The following is a 20,865-nucleotide window of genomic DNA, read 5'->3' as shown; positions in this document are numbered from 1 at the left end:
GAAACCTAAAAGAAGACCTAGTCATCTGTGCTTTTTCAGATATATCTGTCTCTTCTGTTAAGAATAAGAAATATTTCATGGATACTAATGTTTTCTCACCAGTGCCACATTCTCCGTGGCCACAGAGAAAGCTTCCTCGTGTACATTCCTCCAAACAAAATTCAGGCACTCAAAGTGGGAAACGAGACCCAGAGTGAAATTCATTCGCTTAATCCACGTACATACATATTGATCGTCTATCATTGTGTTTTATTTCAGGAAGCCAAAGGGGATTATACCAGGTAATGTTTCCTTTTCTGATATTACTGTGCAAAATAACCCTAGCTGAACCGTAGCTGAATGCTGTTGCTTTAAATAACAATGGATGCAAACTCAAAAGAAAGTCGATCTCAGAGCGGGAGACTGAGATCTCTTCCCTCTTCAAATAGGGACCTATTCTTTCTGTGAATGAATCCAGCAATGAAGCTTTCTTACCATTTTTCAAGCCAGAGTGACAGTGAATTGTAAACAGAAGCCCTCCAAAGTTCTAGTTTCTGTTATCTGTTAGCAAGATGAAGAAATCCGCAAAAAGCTTTGGTAGGCTGTGCTTTATTAAACTTATAATAATCCTGTGTTGGACAAAAAAAAAAAAAAAATCCTGTGTTGGAAGAGTTATAACACATGCACAAAAAGATAAACTCTATCAGCTGCTTAGTTAAGGGATTAATAGGGGCTTTCTTTTTGCAGCTGCCCTGAAGGGGCCTCACCCTTCATACACTTGACCTAACAGTTGTATTGTCGCCACGGGGACACTTACTGGTTCTAACTGCCTAGCTGGCCACCTCATCAGAGTATTTGTATTTGAATTCATGCTCTACCTGCTCCTTTCTGTCCTTTTCACGCAGTAGCTGTAGTTGGAGAAGCAGAAACGGTTAAAGGCGAAAGCAGGGCCTCCAATTAGGAACAGACCACAGGCCAATGACCCATCGAAAGCCTCACCTCTTCCACGTTAATGTTCCACTCCTGGTAAACTTTACCCGTAGATTATTTACAGATCACCTAGTACTCGTTCCCAGCCAAGGCTTTGAATAGTATGCTCCTTAAGGGACTGCTTACGGAACAATGCCTTCCAAGCTTGAAAACCTCCAGTCACAGAGTACTCCTTCACCTCAGAACCTCCAAGTCTGCCTGTTCAGTTTGGGAAAATGACTGAGGAGTCCACTTAACAGGCCATGATCTGTTCACCACATTCGTTAACTTTGTTTTGCACCATGTTACTTTTTTCAATTTGTGTTCAAGTTAGGAAAAACGCTTTGAAAAAAAACAGGAAGACCTATAAATGCTAATTTTGTTTTTAATTAAAAGGAAATGTTGGGATACGAGGAGGATAAATTAGTTTCTAGATCCTTGACATGATGCTGCTGGGTTCTCCGCGCTTGGCTTTCTTGGAGAAGCCCTATTCCCTAGGAGGATCAGACATGTGAGGAATGTCAGTCATCATGTTAGGGGGTGAGTCTGAAGTTGATTGATAAATGAGGGCTTTAGGGCCAGAAGCTCACTCTGCAGTCTGTGAACTGCTAACCCTTCCTTCCCCATTTTCTGCCTGCCTGGCATGTGATGGACACTCTCTGAGCCTCATTTCCTCATCAGGAAGATGCTACCTGCCCCCTAGATTAGCAGCTGTAGATTGGGAGATCAAATGTATGTAAACATTGCCCGGGGCAGTTTCTGGCATGGAGTAAGCTCTCTGTACACTTTGGCTATTATTATCAATTATTCTAGTGTCATCATTGCCTTCCTCATTATCATCATCCTGTCCTGTCTCTTGGCAACCTGGGAAGAGACTTTTGGGACCAAGGTGGTTTTGAACAAGCTGAATCGCGTATTAAGGGGAAGAACAGAAGAGACAGGCTGATGTCACAAACTTCCTTAGGGAAGATCTCTTGCCTAGGACTGAAAGTCCTTTGGTAGTAAGTCTAGACCTTTTAGCCCTAAGACTTCAAGGTTGATGAGTTAGTTGCTCCAAGCCCGAACCAATCCTCCTTTTTAACTTTGCTCTGTGCCTGCTGGTTTCCTGAGTGATTACTAGGCTGATGAACTGGAGGACACTGTTCTGAACTTGTCTGACCCACACTGAGGAGTAGAAGGAATGGGAGACCGGCCACCAAGGAACTAGCAACATGACCCTAAGTGAGCCGCTTGTCCTTTCGGGGCCTCGGCTTCCTCATCTGTAAATTGGGATTAATGAAAGTAGTGACTTGGCAGGATGGTTTTTGAGGAGATGAATGGTGTGAAACAACTTTGGAAGTACAGATTGTTTTGCAAGCAAGCATTAGTGATTGCTGACCAGGGTAAAGGAAAGAATGAGGTACTGTGAACTGTTGACATTGGGTTTATAATGAGGCAGAATTGTGATTCCTTGCTACCACCCACCCCCTCCCTGTGATGTGATTGTTCCTCCTCTGAGTGGAGAGAATATATTTTTCCTCCAAAGTTTTGTTATAAAACTAATTTAAGACAATCAGGCAAAATTAAGTACCTCAAGGCAATGTTGTATATTGGTTAAAGCAAAGACATAGAATCAGACAGACTTAGATGCCAACGTCTGCTACTTACTCCCTGTGTAACTTTGAGCAGGTTATTTAAAGTGCCCAGGCCTCAACTTCCTTATCTGCAAAATGGAACTTATATTAATAGTATACACCCTGTAGCATTGCTATGAGAATGAAATGAATATTTGCAAAATGCTTCGAATAGTTCCTTCCGTCCCCCCTGTTGCTTCAAATATGAATTTTTTGGTATATAAATTATGCTGTGGTGAACATCTTGGCGTAGTTGGGAGGTGGTTATCTGTGATTATTTTCTTACAGGATATTTCTCAGGTCGAAACAGGCAGAGGGATGTTCCTTAAAAAGGCAGAGTACGACGTGCTAAAATGGAGTTTTCACATTCTTGATCACTAAATTAAAATTATACAGGGGCGCCTGGGTGGCGCAGTCGGTTAAGCGTCCGACTTCAGCCAGGTCACGATCTCGCGGTCCGTGAGTTCGAGCCCCGCGTCAGGCTCTGTGCTGACAGCTCGGAGCCTGGAGCCTGTTTCCGATTCTGTGTCTCCCTCTCTCTCTGCCCCTCCCCCGTTCATGCTCTGTCTCTCTCTGTCCCAAAAATAAATAAAAAAACGTTGAAAAAAAAAAATTTAAAAAAAAAAATAAATTAAATAAAATTATACAAAGTTTATAGCTTTGTCCAGTAACATCGACTGAATGCCTAAAATGCGTCAGCCCCAGTCTAGGCACTGAGGACACAATGACACATAGGTGCGGGCATCTCATTCCAGGGAACTTGGCCTTCTGTCAAGGGCTACCTCGAGGGCCATTCTGAATCCCGCGTTTCTGTTGGTTTACATGTGGGTGGCTGTAGCTCTTGGCTTTTAGAACTAAACTGAGTTTACTCACTGAGGTTTGAACCTCCAAAAATGTCACTGAGTAAGTTCCAAGACCAGAGCGATGTGGCTTTCTCAATTTAAAAAGTGATTGAACACCTACTTCTTTTTTTAACTTTATTTATGTATTTTGAGACAGACAGAGAGAGAGGGAGGGAGAGGGAGAGAGAGAGAGAGAGAGAGAAAGAATCCCAAGCAGGCTCCACACTGTCAGCACAGAGCCCCACATGGGCCTGGATCCCGTGAACCGTGAGATCATGACCTGAGAGAAACCGAGAGTCAGACACTTAGCCAACTGAGCCACCCACGTGCCTGGAAACTCCTATTTAATGCTGCTCTGGCCCACCCACTCCTTGTGAATTATCTCCGGCTGTCTCAAATTCAGCATTTCCGAAGCTGAACCCACCAGGATCCCAGCCCCCCAAAGCAGCGCCTCTTCCCTGTCTCCCTATGTGTGACATCACCTTTCTCTCTTGAATCATCGCTGAGGATTTCCCCTTCTCCCTCCCACCTATTTCCTCCGGTCTGTCAGTCAACTCCTTTCTCTTCCTCTATCAGAGTGCTTGCTTTCTCAGCCCTCATTCCCCTCCGCTCAACCCGACTGGAGAGCTCTGTGTGTATAGTTTGAGTGCTTTCGATGACATTATTTTCAAAGTCCACGCGTGATTTTATTCAGTCCCCACCACAAATGTTATTGCCATTTAACAAATTAATAGATGGAAAATCAGGCCCAAGGGAACAATGTCCCAGAGCCAGTGATCTCCTGGGTCTTTTCTGATTCCATCACCCACAACCACCCACAACAGACCCTAGTTATCTTCCCCAGACATTAATGGGATCATCATTTTCACCTTCTAAGAATCTCTCGGGTTCCCATTGCAGAGACCCTCCAACACCCTAACCTGGCCTCGAGGCTCTACTTAGTCTATATGATGTACTTAAATTTCCTATACTCTGCTGTTCATATCTGTTCATGCCTCTCTTCTCCTTCCTCCACATACTCTGTACTATCGCCCCTGCGTGGCTTTGCTCAAACTCTTCTTCTGGAATGCCTTTAAAAAACAAAAATCCTCCCCTTCTTATTTAGCTTCCTGCCATGCTTCCTTAAGAGTATTTTAAGTGAACATTATCATAACCAGTAGGAAACCTTGCTCCCTGAAAGTTAATTAAAATAGTAGAGGGGAGGGTGGACTTTCATTCTCTTTAAATAGGTGACAGTCTGAATTCCCAAGTCAGCCTTTAAGCTGCAAAGATAACAAGCTGCTTGGGTAACAGAACACAGACAAACGCAGAGAATTCCTGAAAGCTGACAAGGCTCAAGGCTTTATCACTGAGCCAGCCACAAATGAGTTTATAAAAGCAAAGCCTTTTTTTCCCCCCTTTTTTCTTAAGATCCTGAAAGGTGGAAGTTACCGAATAACCATGTGATTAGGGCACTTCTGCTTGTAAGAAAAAGTGAGTGACTACAATTTGCAATTCAGTGCTGGGTCAGAATGAGAGTACATTGTCACCCAGCTTCAAATGGGAAGGAATAATTCACAACTTACAGCTGTGCTCAAAAAAAAAAAAAAAAAAAAAAAAAAAAAAAATGCAGCTATTTCCCATGGGAAAGGAGCTTTTGTGGAGTCCCTAAGAGTAGTTAATGAGGGAGGGGAGAAAAAATCAAAGACTTTAAAGTACTTTCCGGCCTCGGTCCTATATCTCTAGAGCACTTAAAAGCTCTAAAATTTTCTTCCGTTTCCAGAACCTGTAACATCAGTTACAATAATAAAAATAGCAGCTCCCGTGGGCTTGGTGCTGTGCCCAATGCTTACATCAATGGGGAGGCAGTCGTGAAAACAGGAGCTCTGGAATTTAACTGCTTGGGTTCAAATCCAGGCCCAGACCCTTGCTGTAGAACTGTGGCTAGCTAACCTCTCTGGAATCCGGTTTCTGGGTTCAGGGTCTCTGTAAATGTTACATGGCATTGTTATTGTTCCTAATATACATCACATCAACCCTGTGATGATAGGCAGCTGTTAGTATCCCCATTTTACAGATGGGAAAGCTGAGACTTGGAGCAAGCAAGTGGCTTACTGTCTAGGTCTCATAGCTAGAGAGTGACAGAATTAGGACTCCAGGGCTCCTGCTCTTTACCGCCGTCAGGAGTCTCCCGTTTTGGATTCCAACACAAACTGTAAGAATCATTACCTTTCTTGCTGGCAGAATGAAGAAGACTGACTGGACAGAAATTGAACATTTCTGTCTTGTTTTGGGCAAGGGCTGTCCTGAATCAGCAAAAGGCTTTTGTGAAGAAAAACTGTCAAGAAGCAGCTTTTCTCTCTCCCTGTGAAATGACTGTCTTTTCAAGTTTGACCTAAAGATATAGACAAGTCCTTCTGAATATCAGTTCAGTGCTTTAATGCTTCATTTTTAATGATTTGTAAATACATCTAAGTGTTTGGTGGTTTTACATGTTTTACAAACATTAATTCATTAATCATCTTCACCCTGTGAACTTGGTATAATATTATCCCCATACTACAAACGAGATTAAGAAATTCTGTGCAGCATTATATTTATATTACCATATTATGGTTTCATGTTTCCCAATGACTTGGCCAGATGTTAAGAGTTATGATGACTAAACAAACAAGGTAACAACACGTAGGGAATCATGGACAAATGATTGGGAAATACCTGGTCAAGAGTTAAACAAAATTCAAGTTCTTTTTGGTAAGTTTCCAATCTGCTCATGTCTATAGCGAATCTCCTAGAAGAAAACATGTAAACAGTGTTTCCTACACTTGTTTGTCCCTGACGTATGAGCCTCTTGTTCAATGTTCTCTGGACCTCACCTTGTTAAGTGTGGGTTCATTTATTTGCTGAAAACTCAGTATTAAAATGCCTTTAAAAGATAAGCAATTTGGGGAAGTCTGTTCTTTGTACTTCCTGCCAGATTCATTACTACCCTAGATTTTAATTCCATTAACTCTTAGGCAGGATAAACATTCAGCAAGTTCTGAACTTGCTTTTTCCGAAGAGCTCTGAATTTGGAAAAAATCAGCCATCCCACACAATGGGCACTTTTTCATCTCTTCTAAGCACAGGATGTTAGAGCTGCCCAATACCAGGCATTTGAACGCTCATCTTATAGCTGATGAACTAAGGAGTGACATATCCATGACAATTCAGGTAGACAAGACCAGACCTGCAGTCCCAACTGTCTCAGATTTACCGTTTTCACTTCCATCTATATAAGCAGACCTATGTGCATCCCTGCTGTCCCTGCTGGAAGGCAGTGAGGGACGGCAGGCAGTGGACTCTACCCTGGTAAGTGGTGTTATCAGCGCAGTAGCCCCGAGTCTAATATTAGTCACTCGAGGAGACAGTTTAAGAGTGAGAAGGCAGGAAGTGAGCTCTCGATCATCGGGCCCTTGGATGCCTTGCCTTTTTCTCATCGTTCCACTCCATTCATTTGTGTAGATTAAATACCTAACATATATGAGGAGTTGGACCAACCAAGGGCTGTGATGGAAGCAGACTGTATTTCCTGTCTCCTTTGTAGGAGACGCTGGGGAAAGGCATGAACTCTGGAGTCAGAGAGGCCGGTGTGAGTGTGAGGCAAGCCCTCCCAATCTGCAGGTGGCATGACCTCCTGAATCTAAGGTGCTTTTTCTTTAAGAGGTTTGTTTTGTGGAGTAAATGAGATAATGTAGCTTTCAGGGTGCCTGGTACAGAATGGAGATGTTGTAGTACTTGGGAGCTGGCTTCCACTTTCCCCTGAGTCCCATCAATTATAGTGAGGTGTAGGTGGTTTTTGTGGCCTTTTTTTTTTTTAAAAAAAAACCATCTTAGCAGTTATTAAGTGCACAGTTTAGTGGTGCACATTGTTGTGCAGCCATCCCCACCATCTGCCTCCAGAATTTTTCTTCCTGCAAAACTAAAACTCTGTACCCATTAAATAGTAACACATGTGCCCCCCTCCACCAGCCCTGGGCACCCACCATTCCACTTTCTGCCTCTGTGAATTTGCCTGTTCTGGGCACCTCATGCAGTATTTGTCTTCTAGTGACTGGCTTATTTTACTTACCATCATGTCCTTATGGATCTCATCTATGTTGTACCGTGAGCCCGAATTTCTTCTATTTTAAGGCTGAATAATATCCCATTGGGTGTATAGACCACATTTTATCTGCTCATCCATGGATGGACACTCAGTTTACTTCCAATTTTTTATTCTTATGAATAATTCTGGATGGACACACGTATGCAAATACCTTTTTGAGACCCCGATTCCAATTATTCTGGGAAGAGAGATGCATTTTTTTAAGAAGAGTCCCTGGCTTCTAGGTACTTGATTATATTCCACCATTCATTGGGGTAGGATGAGATGAGCTAAGAATAGGAATTTAGGACAGAGCTCAGATTCTTATTGTAAATCATCAGGTCTTACTTAGCAAAATTTATGCTTAAGGAGTCTAGCATTTATATTAAAAATATTGTTGTAGATGAACGTCTATTGACATGGAAAGATCATTACAATATACAAAGTGGAAAATAAAACAGAAGTATATATATTATCCCTTTAAAAAAACACAAAAAATGTGTGCCAGGATATTCAAACACGCAATACATGCTTGAAAACCAGTGTGTAAGTTACAGTATAGTGCAGTATCCTCTGAATTTTTTTTTGTTCATACAGCACATTCATTCCCAATGTAAGTATATGTTTTATTTATTTATCTATTTGTAACAGTTACATGCATGTGGAACCATACCAACATCCTATTCAGAATAAAATATTTACAAAAGAAAAATGTGTGGCAAGGCATGAGCCAGCTTAACGAGTTCAAAGAAATAGATACAAATAAATACCATTAGAAGTCTTACTATTTTCTTTTTGTACAGCCACATACCTCTCCACCATAGAGACTACAAGAGAGTGTATTCTTTTTTTATTATTATTAAAAACATTTTTTAAGTTTATTTATTTATTTTGAGAGGGAAGGATAGGTGGGGGAGGGGCAGAGAGAGAGAGAGGGAGGGAGAGAGAGAGAGGATCCCAAGCAGGCTCCGCAATGTCAACACAGAGCCCGATGGCAGGGCTCGAACCTACAAGCCACGAGATCATGACCTGAGCTAAAGCCAAGAGTCAGATGTTTAACTGGCTGAGCCACCCAGGCGCCCTGAGAGTGGATTCTGAAGTTAGGCAGAGCTGAGTTCTAGATTCCACCTCTCACTGGTGGACAGTCTTAACTAAGGTACTGAACATCTCTAAAACTCAGTTTCCTTATCTGTAAAGGGATAATTACGGTTCTTTAAAAAAAAAATTTATTAAGGTATGATTGACATGTAACATTAGTTTCAGGTGCAGCAATCTACATGATGATTAGACATTGTATATAGTGTGCAGGGATCACCACAATAAATCTCCTTAACACCCATCGCCAGATGTAGTTGTGACTTTTTTTTTTTTTTCTGGTTATGAGGACATTTAAGATCTCTCTTAGCAACGTTCAAATATGCAGTACAGTATGACCGTGTTTTTTTGCACGCTGCCTGGATAAAGGTAGGGGCAGAAAAAAATTAAGCTATTGTTATGTTTGTCATGACTTAACAATTGTCTCAGGACGGTGGGAGGAAAAATGTTGCTAATTTTCCTTCTTTGCATGTCAGTGTGTTTTCATCGATCAGCCTCCAACACTTTTGGAGCCTCAACAGCTTTTGTCAGAGTTGTTTTAGACGCCATTTTGTATTTTAAAAACGTCGAAGTTCCACACAGTCACGTCCACCTCTCGGGCACCGCGTCCTCTTTCAGAATGAATGTAAGATCGGTGGCTTACCGATCTTTGCCTAACGCAAACTTCCCAAACCAAGGCTTCAGCTTCTCCCTGCCACCCAGAGCCGGGAGCCCATGACTCTCTGCAGCAGCGTGTGGGAGGCCCTGTCCAAAACCCGCTGGCACCCAGAGGCTCTGTCAACAAGCTCATTCAGTTTGGGCACAGGCGTCCGAGGCTGGGCAGGCGGAAAGGAAGCAATTAAGACAATGGAAACCTACCGGGGGGGAAAAAGCTGTTGGCAGGGTGGACTTCATGGGTGTGTGACCTGTGCAGTCACATGGGGCCCCTGGCTCAGCGGGGCCCCAAGCTTGGTTGATGCTCTTCTGTCCCCATTTTGAAATTGGTAATGATTTTTTTAACAAGGGGCTCCACGTTTTCATTTGTCACAGGGTCTTGCAAACTGTGTGGCTGGTGCCAGTGGTGAGGCCTGGATGTTGAATAGATTATTGAAAGAAGGTGCCTCTTCTGGTGTCTAAACACGTCCTCCAATGAGAAAGGTGGAACCACACAGAATTCTACAAATCGGCTTTTTTTTTTTTTTTTTTTTTTTTTTTGCGTATGTGTGGAAGGTCTTAGCCCTTTTTTTTCTTTTTTTAATGTTTTTTAATGTTTGTTTATTTTTTGAGAGAGAGACAGAGACAGATGGCGAGTGGGGGGAGGAGCAGAGAGAGAGGGAGACACAGAATCCAAAGCCAGATCCAGGCTGTGAGCTGTCAACACAGAGCCGGACGCGGGGCTTGACTTCACCAACCACGAGATCTTGACCTGAGCCGAAGTGGGACGCTTAACTGACTGAGCCACCCAGGCGCCCCTTGCCTTGCCCATTCTGATTCCATTTTGCATGATCTCCCAGGTCTGAAGCACGAGGTGTAACATAACCTCTACCTCATGGGGCTCCTGTGAAAATGAACAGACGTAATGCACGAAAAGGGGTTTAGAGCAGTGCTTGGTGCCTGGAATACTCATTTCTAAAAGCTTCCTGAATACTCATGCCCTTAATCTTTGTATCAATTGCAAGAGCTGGCTATGATTATTATCCGCATTTTACAGCTGAGGCCCAGAGAAGTTGAGTTAACTTGCCCAAGTCACACAGCTGGTAAGATGTGGAGCTGAGATTAGAACTGAGGCCATCGGATGGCAGAGCTCATGCCCTCACTTCACCGTCATGCACATTGCTTTTACCATCATCTATCTACTAGGTCCCAGGCACTCTTACGTTCTTTGTATCATTTTGTCCTCAAATGGTAGCTACTGAGATGCTCATTCTGCAGATTTGCAGGCTGAGGCTGGCAACCAAGGTCCCATATCTTGCACACCTGGAATTTGGATCTGAAACCTCTTTCTCTGAATTTCCACTCTGCCTTTCCTCTGGATAACTCCTCAAAAGTGAATCGAAAGGATGTTTGATGAGATGTTTGATGTTTGATGAGATGCATTTAGGCCGCGGGGCAACTCCTAGAGCCAGAGGCGAGACGACTTTGCATGGCCTGTTTCTGGCAGCAATGTCCCGTCCTCTACGCTGGCGTAGGCCCTGGGGTCTTGCTGGGTCCCCTTCCCAGTTCCACCCTGAGGAGCTAGGTGTGCTCCTGGACGTCTCACCTCTTTATTTCTCAGTTTTTCCATCTGTAAATGGGGGTGGTAATCCTATTTGTAGAAGAGGATTCTTGAGTGGATTATGGTTATATGCTGAGTTGAGTGCCTAGCGTGTTTTAAGTATATTTCAGACTGTAAAAGCTGTTTTGCTGTAGCTTTTAGAAAAGAAAGGTATTGCCATTGTTTGAATAGAAGCAAATATTTTTGTCTGTTTTGACAGTTCTTAGCAGTTCACAGAACTCATTCTCAGACTATTATCTCGTTTGGACTTTTAAAAAAGTTTTTCTAAATGCCTGTACAGTCTTGTTCGGACTTTAAAATGACCCTGTGAGGGGCACCTGGGTGGCTCAGTCAGTTAAGCGTCCGACTTTGGCTCAGGTCATGATCTCATGGTTCGTGAGTTCAAGCCCTGCATACAGCTCAGTGCCTGGAGCCTGCTTCCGATTCTGTGTCTCCCTCTCTCTCTGCACCTCCCCCCACCCCACCACTCACATTCTATCTCCCTCCCTCTCTCTCAAAAAATAAATAAGCATTAAAATTTTTTTCTTAAATGACCCTGTGAGGAAAGGGCTTTCATGTCTGTTTTACAGAAAACTAAGCCCTGATTCACCAGCTACGGGCAGAATCAGGCTAGGAATCCAGGCATTTGTATTTCACAGCTTCAGTATTTTGCATTTCAGAACAGTTTGCTTTGGACAGTTTTAAGACTTGATGCAAGTAAACGAAAATAAAAGACCCGAAGTTCCACCTTTATATAACTTAGACGGCTGCTAACACCACAGTGAGGATCAACCCCGTGCCAGGAGGGATCCAGGCCTTTGCACCATCTCTGCTACTTGGTACTAATATGAAACCCAGTCTTGCCTGGGCCTTTCAGATAGCAGCTAAGACATCTGCGTATTTGGGGTTCAGTAGGAATAGAAAGTAGCATGACAGGTGCTTCTCTCCCCGAAGGGCAAGCCATTCAGAGTCGGCCTGAACTAAGGGATGGCATTTTGAGGAATGACTTCTACATCCCCTCACTGATACACATTTCAGTGCCTTTGCATTTGGCTCAAGAAGCACTGAGTAAAAACACAACACATACTCAGTCTTATTATCTATTCAAATGGCTGATGTGGTTAAGTCCACTTTTGGCGTGATCAGGAAGGACACACTGAGTCACACATCTAGGACGAAGGGATAAATTTGTGGGGCTTCAAGCTCACCGTAAATAATTTTCACTTGCCTCGTAGGCAGTTTCCCAGGAGAGGAACAGATTTGTCTTCACCGTCTTTACAGAAAACATGATTTGTATTGATTATTTTTCTTCCACATGTCCTTTTTTCTAACTCAAGATTTGTATGAGAGATCGTTTTGAAAACTTACAGCAAAATATACTGACATAAAATTTACCATTCTTAACCACTTTTAAGTGTGTAATTCAGAAGTGTACAATATATTCTCATTGTTACGCAACCGATCTCCAGAACTCTTCATCTTAGCAAAACTGAAAGCCTATGGCCATTAAATACCCTGCCCCATCACCCCAACCCCAGCTCCTGACAACCACCATTCTACCTTCTGTCCCTATGAATTTGTGAAATATTTTTATTTTGCTATGTTTACAGATTTTCACCTTAACCTGCTTCTCTGCCTGAGTCCTTCTTACGAATTTTCTTTCTTCTGAAAGAGTAGAAGTTTCAAAGTAGACATGATTAGAATCCTCAGTGAGCTGGCTAATGTTTAGAAAAATCTCTCATCACATTTTCATTATTATCAGAAATTCTTTTGACTTAAAAAAATAGTTTGATAGTTGATCACTATCAAGCATGCAGATGGACGGAGTTAATTTGCCCTGTGTTACAAGTTAGGCCATGGACAAAAATCTAATGGCGAAAGAATTCAAGCTGAAAGGATACTGTGTTTCTCACCAAGCAGATTCCTTGCATCTTGGGTACAGCACTGAGATAAGGAAGGTCCGATACAAATTCTGTGGACTGGTCATGATGTGGGAAGAGCAAGATTCAAAGCTGAACTTGAACCAGTTATAGTGGACACTGCTGAACCAATCCTAAAACTACTTACAACTTGGGACTTGGCAAGGTGCTTCCATAGTTTTCTCCCCGTGTTGTTTATTACCAACCCTTAAGGGTTGGCAGTTTTAGCAAATAAAAATAGAGGATGCCTGCTTAAATTTGAATTTTAGATCATGAATATTATTTTTATTCCATTATAGTTAACATACAGTGTTATATTAGTTTCAGGTGTACCTTATAGAATAATTTTTTTTTAGTAGAAGTGTGTCCTAAGTATTTAATCTGGCAACTCTAACCTAGACCACCCACTGGGGATTCTTCTTGGTGGTAATAATCCACCCCTAGCCTGGTCTGAGCACGGGGGAATAAAGAGTTCAGTAAGCTCTCTGGTCACCGTCAGAAACGAAAGAACACAAGAACACGTTTACTGAACGTAGGCAGGTGCTGTCACAGCATTCTGCTGACAGACAGGACACCGTCCCTATTTTTATAATAAGGAAGCCAAGGCTTACAAAGTTAGTTTATCTGAGACCACAGAAGGCCTACAGAGCACAGAGACCTGGGACTGAATTCAGTTCTCAGACCAAACCTTATTATTGCACATCACAGGTGGAGACCCAGGGGCTTGGTTGGTTGGTCTGTTGATGTTTCTAAGCAGAAGCTTTGCAGTCGCCTGCATCCAAGTCCTGGCTGCCTCTGTGCAAGTTCTGGCGGTGGGAGCAGCCAGGTGATTTTTTTTGAAGATTTTTTATTTATTTTCAGAAGGCAGGGGGGGGGGGGGTTGGGCGTGGGGAGAGAATCTCAAGCAGGCTCTGAGCTCTCAGCATGGAGCCTCATGTTGGGCTCAAACTCCCAAACTGTGAGATCACAACCTGAGCCAAACCCAGTGAGCCAGGCACCCCACTAGGTGACTTTTCTAAACCTCAATTCCCTTATCTATGATTTGGAAATAGTGCCTATGTCTAGGTTTGCTAAGAGGCTTCAGTGAGTTCCTCTAAGTAAAATGCCAAGCCCTTGTCTGCCACACTGAACCACCCAGGACAGTACCCTTTAAAGCCAGTTTCTTTTATTGTCCTGCTAAGGAGCTGAGAGGTCCGAGGGAGCTGGAGATCAGAGGCGGCCTGGAAATGCTTGTTCACACCTGAACCCCAGTGAAAGGGCTTCATTTGCTCAATGACGAAGGGGGGGGGGGCACCCCTTTTCCCGGAAGCAGTGGGGACTCGGGAGCTTCAGCGGGAGGCCTGGAAGATGACTTCTGTAAGGCTCTCAGTGATTTGGCTGGAGGTGTGATCCAGAAACATTTAGAGGGAGTGGGGGTGGGGGGAAATTCCAAGAATGGAAAGACCCTGTGACCTGGGAGGGGAGCGGTCGAGGTCTGGACCAGCCTGCCTGGCTTTTCCGGCCCCTCCCCGCTTCCACTACAGCTTTCCAGTCCCCTCCTGCGCCTCCTCCCCTCCTTCCCCGTCCGCGTCCCGGACCTGGAGTCCCCGGGGCCAGCTCCCCCGCTGCGGGCGCTCGAGACGTAGCGCCACCTCCCTGCGGGGCCCTTGGTTAAGTCTTCAGACCTCCGTGCGCCGGTTTCCCGTCTGGGATCTCAGCGTTTGGACCCAAGGAGCTGAGCTCGCCCCGCCGGCCGGCTGCGGTTTGGTCTGGAGGGGTGGAAGGCAAGGAGGGCGTTTCGTCGTAGCTACTGGGAAATCACCTCGGTCTGTAAGCAGTTTTTCTGTCCTAATTATTTGCAGTGGTGACATTAGACAATTGAGGGAGTTGCAGCCTAGCTTTCTGCCCTTGCAGACAATTGACTATGAATGAACGCGTCTAGGTGTTTCCTACTTTCTCCATCCCGTCCCAGGACTTGGACTCCTGTAACAGAGATAACTGGTCAGGAGCAGAGAGCTTACTATGAAATTTTGAGGCAGTAGCAAAAAAAAAAAAAAATGGGGCATCAGGAATACTTTGTGGGGTTGAAGGAGCCTTTGTTGAGGTGGAGAGCTGCTTTTCTGAAGTGAGGTTCAGGTGAGTTTGGATGTAAAATTCTGCTGAAGATGACTGGGGTCTGATTCTGTAGCTTTTTAAGAAAAAGAAAAATTTTTAATGAAATTTGCTATCTTTGCTGTTAGGGGACAACTGTGGACTGAGGGTTGTTTTGGTTTGGTTCAAGAAACACGAATATGTGTTTTGTTATCTGTGTTCAGATCTCTCGTGCAGTTTAATTCAGCCTTTGGCTGATCCAGATTAATCTAACTTTAAAAAGCCACCTGTCCTCCCCCAAGAAACTGTCATAGAACCAGTCAGTGGCCACCATGTTTATAAATTGCAAAGCCCTAAGTTAAGCTGATGAGTCTTTCCTTCCTCAACTACCCTTTCCCCATTTTCTGACCCTTCTCTTTAGAATCTGGAGGAGTTAGGCAAAGAGGGTAAAGCACAGGTTTGGAGTCACATCTGCTACTTTCTTACTGTGCCAGTTTATTTTATCTTTTTATTTTTTTTAATGTTTTTATTTTTATTTTTGAGACAGAGAGAGACAGAGCATGAATGGGGGAGAGGCAGAGAGAGAGGGAGACACAGAATCAGAAGCAGGCTCCAGGCTCTGAGCCATCAGCCCAGAGCCCAACTCAGGGCTCGAACTCACAGACCGTGAGATCATGACCTGAGCTGAAGTCGGACGCTTAACTGACTGAGCCACCCAGGCGCCCCCTTACTGTGCCAGTTGAAATTAATCTGTCTAAAATCTCAGTTTTCACATCTGTGAAATGGGGGAGCTGGTGATAACAGCATAATACACTTGTAGGGAAAGGCTTTCACCCAGACTCTGCCATCTAATAATGCTCAGTCAGTGCGAAACTGTTATTCGAAACATTTCTTTTGGGGACTAAATGACACGCTCACCTGGCATCAGTGCTGGGTCAGCCACCCAGAGTCTCCAAACTAAGGTCCTAGACTGTCCTCATACTCCTGAACCTTCTTTTCTGTTTTAAATGGTTGATTACTGTCTCTTTTTTGAAAATCTCTTTGTGTTTTATGATGTGTGTATTCTATTATTCTATTGCTAGGTTCCCCTTGAGCCCTTCTGATTCAGCAGGTCTGGGGCAGGACTCAAAAATTTGCATTTCTAACAAGTTCTGAGATAATACTGATTCTGCTGGTCTGGGGACTGTGATGTGATAACTTCTGTGTTTCTTATGCTTGCGATTTTAATGTCCCCTTACTAGGAACTGGCAGAAAGAAATTTGCCATTAGAACTCCCTCGTTATTAAGTCAAGGAGCTAATAAACCAGACTCTTCATAGAAGACCAAGTTCAGAGATAACTGAAAGAAATGCGATTTTTTTTTTTTTTTTTTTTTTTTTTTTTTTTTAATTAAAACAGGGTGGTTTGAAGGCGTTCTGGCCGGTGAAAAACCACTCGAAGTAAACTGATAACATACCTTAAATTGCTGATCACCGTGTGTTAATCAGTCCAGTAGACTGCTCAAGGAAGTTCCTGTTTATACACAGTAACCGATACCTTTTAATAATGACATGGCTAAACAAGCTATCATCCTTAAATCCTGGATCCAGCAAGTAGTTGAGTCGGCACATACTCCACCATGTGACCGCCATTGTGTGCACTTTTTCTACCTAGTATGATCATGACCATGTCCTGGTCGGTCAGTGAAGTGCCTGGGTTTCAAGCAAGCGTAGATAAGGAAGTAGCTTATCATCAGGGTCTCTACAGGGCAATGCCAGGAGACTAGCAAATGTTTTTAATTAGCACAATTCCTAATGACTGCAAATCTTTAGTTTGCATGGAACATAGCATTAGAACTCCCACCTGTGACAGCTTGCCCAAGTCCCTGGATGTCCCTTTTCACACCCTTTTACTTACTTTCTTTTTTCCCCCTTATTTAATTTCTGATGATATTTAGACTACATGGTAGACTTAATCTTGAGTGTTTGAACAGGCATTAGCTACAGTGTTTTTACGTTTACATGTACATTTTTTAGCAACATATTGTATCGACCCAGGAGTGTTTTTTTAATTATTTATTTTATTAAATGTTTTAAAGTAATCTCTATGCCCAATGAGGGGCTTAAGCTCACAGCCCTGAGATCAGGAGTCTCACGCTCTACCAACTGAGCCAGTCAGGTGCCCTGCATATACATTTTTATGAAATACGGGTTTTGAGTTATATATGGAGAAAAAGACTCCAGCCCTAAGTTACTTTTTAAATAGCTTAGTTTATTTTTTTGTGTAGTAAAGTTGCTACAGTCATTTCCATTGGGTCCTTGTATTTAACATGTGCTCTCTAGGCACTTTTGCTTTGGGTTTCAGCTAAGGAAGAGCTTTAGCATCAAAAAAAAAAAAAAAAAAAAAAAAAAAAAAAAAGGAAGGTTGGGGCTGGGGCTTGTTTTTTCGAAGTGTCCTAGAAACCTAGGGATGCCCCTACACCAAGCACAGACAGCCGCCATCTTCAAGGGAACTCAGTGATTGGCCTGCTCTGGAAAGCAGTAGCACAGTTTGCTAACTGCCTGCACTTCAGCCTCAGAATGGCAGGTGGCTGGTTTTCTCTGTGAGCATGTGCCCAATTAGCCACAAACAGGTGCACACATTTGCTGGGGGTGGCTGTTGCCACACAAGTGCTCCCACGGACACAAAGGGTGGCCTCAGTTTTGCCAGCCACGTGGCTTTCTCAAAAATGAGTGAGGTTGGCACATTCCTACAGGGTTTTTGAGGTCAGCGAAGAAAAACAAGAGCCCAAGACAGGGGGCTTGAGAATGCCAAAGGGAATCATCGCCTGAAAAAATAGTCACATTGGCGAAATGGTGGGTCATGAGCTGCTTCCTCCTAGAGAGCTGTCAGAATTGGAATCTGGAATACCTAAATGGAGGGGTTCTACCTAGGTCATCAGATGAAGCACACTCATGTTTTTCAATGTGACATCTACATTCCTGCCAACATGATGAAGAAAAGCAATTTCTGGTTTAGTTACTGAGAAGTAACAAGTCCTATAGATTTATGAGTATTCTCTCTGGCCAGGACCTTGAGAAACCAGTCCCTGTTGGCAATTCTGGTCAAGTGCATCTTTAAAATAACATTTCCATTGCCATTAAGGTCAAGAATGCCCCGTCAGGGTGAGTTCATTCAGTGCTGGAGAAAGGCAGAGACATCTCCATCCAGGGCTGCTCACCTCCCAGCTGCTCTCAGACCCTCCCTCTGGATTCTCAGGTTGATCCTGATTCATATAAACTGAACCTCCTTGCCCTGCCCTGCGCTGCCTGCCTGCCTGCTTGCCAGCCGGCTGGGAGGGGCCTTCAAGCTCAGTGGATCCACGTGGCCTCAGGCTCCCAGGCAAATTCCTCGGCTGAGGCTGAGTTCTTCCGAGGGTGAACAAAGAAGCTCTCAGCTATTGTCAGTCCACTCAAACGTGAAATCTTTCTTGGTCCTAAACTCTGAAAATGATCAAGATTAACCTTAGAATAATGTGCCCTGGTTTCTAACACCCTGGTTGGGTTCCCTTTTTGGTTAGTAAGTTACAGCCTCTTGCTTTTGTTGGCCACTGGCGCTCTTGGCCTCTACACGGCACTGAGCTTGCTCTTCAGTTCCTCGCTTCCACCCGCTCGCCACGTCTGATTTAGTTTTTGATGTGAATTATATCACACAGAAGAATGCATAAAACAAGTAGGTTTGGTTTAAAGAGCAAATTCGAAAATGCACAGCCACATGGCCACACCTAGGGAGGAACATTGCCAGGATCCTCTAACCCCTCTCTCCCCACCACCCCCCCTTGTGTACTGTGCCCCTTCCCCTTCAGCAGAATCCTCTTTCCCTAGAGGTACGTATTTTCTTGTTTGGCTTTATACTTTTACCACCTACATAAGAATCCCTAGTTTCACGTGGCTTATTTTACAACATGGGATTGTGAATTATTTTGGGTCTGGCTTCTTTTTTTACTGTTTGTGAGTTTCATCATGTTTGGTGAAGCTATATATGTTTGCTGTATGGTATTCCATTGTATGAATACACTACAATTCTATCATTTCTACTGTTAGGAGATATTCAGGTTGTTTGTTTGTCTTCTTGTGAACTGTGCTGCTATGAAGCTTATTCTTTGGCATGAGTTTCTCTAGGGATATACCTAAGAAAGGATCTCTGGGTATAGGGCATGCAAATTTCCAAAATGATCGGACCAGTTAACATTCCCACTAGCAAAGGATGCGAGTTTCTATTGCCCTACATCTTTGTGTAAACTAGGCATTGTCGTTGTTGTAAGTTTGGCAGTCTGGTGCTTAGTGATGATTCACTGAGGGTTTAGTTTGTGTTTCCCTGAGTACTTATGAAGCTGAATACTTGATTCTGGCTGCTGGCCGTTTGGATTTCTACTTCTGTGCACTGTTTGCTGAAAGGTTTAACCCATTCTTCTGGGAGGCTGCCTGCCTCAGCCATCTTTGGGTCCTTCTGGTACTCTCTTTTAATGCTTATAGCTGATGTCCACAGCTCAATCATCTCAGTATTGGTGGTGGCTTATTAGAAATGGACTATTAAATGGGTTCTTACAAGAAAACGATGTTATGTATTCACAAGGAAACAATGTTTTACAACAGTACAAATGACTAAATTTGAAGGGACAATAGGAACCTTTTTTAATACAATTAAAAAAAAAAAAAAGCTTTGTTTTTTCCTGAGAATATAATCATTTGGGATGGTCCAGATTCCACATTTGTCAAAATCATTTATGTATCTCTTTTATTTTTGTACTACTGACAATTTGCACTGTTAATACATTTTCTAAAACTGGAAACCAAATTGAATTGCTGAGAAGGCATCTCCCTGTTCATTCTGTACTAATCGTGTATGTCACAAATTGCAAAGCAACAGTGATGGTCTCCAGTATATTTTATATGACCTGCACAGCATTTTAGCTCTTATTTTCATTTTTTGGTGGAGGCAGTACTTTAAAATTCAGATATCTTACATAAAACTCTGAGATTTTTGCCTTAATTTTCGGAAAAAAGAATGTAACCGTCAGGCAATAGTGGATCCACATTCCCACATGGCAAAAATCACCTGGATCTAAGCGATGGCTCTCGATCAGCAGTAGAGTCTGATGGTTTTCCCCCCATATGCAATCTCCTTTTTCCTCCACGGTACTAGAGTTTTTAACTAGACATGTGGCTGCCCCAAGTGAAGATTAGCTGTTGCAGTGTCTTTTCAATTAGGGATAGCTGTATGATTGTTCCAGCCAATAGTCTTAGGAAAGGTGGGCAGATTTCATGTTCGGCCCCTAAAGTAATAGGTTTGTAGAGTTATGTTGTTCCTCTACCTGATGGCTGAACTGTGGACATGGTAATGGGCTATCTTGGACCCTGTGAAGGATAGCAATACCCCAGGAGTGGTGAAGCAACAGTAGACGAGTTTGGGCCCCTGAACACTGCATGCCCTTCTAGGACTGACTTTTACATAAAGGGAAATTAATTAAAACGTTGATCTCTGTCATACACAGTCAAGTCTCCACGCTAAGTAATATATCAAATGGGCAATGTTTTCTTCTTTTCTTCATAGTCACCACCATCCCCCATTGTGTTTCTGTTTCTCATGCTAAGTTTGACCTGCCTTTTTTCAGCTAGCTTAAACAGTTGGATTTCTTTTTTTTTTTTAATTTTTCTTTTTTTTTTCATTTTTAAGTATATTTATTTTGAGAGTGAGAGAGACAAGTGTGAGTAGGGGAGGGGCAGAGAGAGGGAGAGAGAGAATTCCAAGCAGGCTCTTCACTGTCAGCACAGAGTCAAATGTGGGACTCCAACTCAGGAAACCCTGAGATCATGACCTGCGCTGAAACAAGGAGTCATACACTTAACCAACAGAGCCACGCAGGCCCTCCTGACAGTCGAATTTCTAATGCCTCTCTCACTTGACTCCTGATAGGCATTTGTATCTAAGATGTACTTGTATTCTGATATTTATAGTCTGAGAGTGACACAGGAGAGTAATTCTTTAAGTCTAAAAGATACAATTTAGAAGTTTTAGGGTTG

The 20,865-nt window shown here is 43.2% G+C and overlaps 1 protein-coding gene across 13 annotated transcripts in view; it reads left to right on the top strand.

Moving 5' to 3' along the window:
- The window catches only part of FRMD4B (FERM domain containing 4B), a 321,761-nt gene that overhangs the window by 251,903 nt on the left and 48,993 nt on the right, over positions 1-20,865 (top strand). For 11 of the 13 annotated variants that reach the window (XM_078442828.2, XM_078442821.2, XM_078442822.2 and 8 more), the window contains one exon: positions 259-281. In XM_078442828.2, coding sequence (XP_078298954.1) covers positions 259-281 — 23 coding nt within the window. Of the gene's footprint in view, positions 1-258; positions 282-14,174; positions 14,565-20,865 lie in introns of those variants that run through there. The other 2 variants (XM_060633728.3, XM_060633732.3) reach the window with 2 other exon arrangements.

This window comes from Panthera onca, chromosome A2, assembly GCF_046562875.1.
Source record: "Panthera onca isolate mPanOnc1 chromosome A2, mPanOnc1 haplotype 2, whole genome shotgun sequence".
In the NCBI taxonomy this organism is placed as follows: domain Eukaryota; kingdom Metazoa; phylum Chordata; class Mammalia; order Carnivora; family Felidae; genus Panthera; species Panthera onca.
The sequence above is the reverse complement of the archived record's forward strand: the minus strand, read 5'-3'. Positions and strand labels throughout refer to the sequence as shown.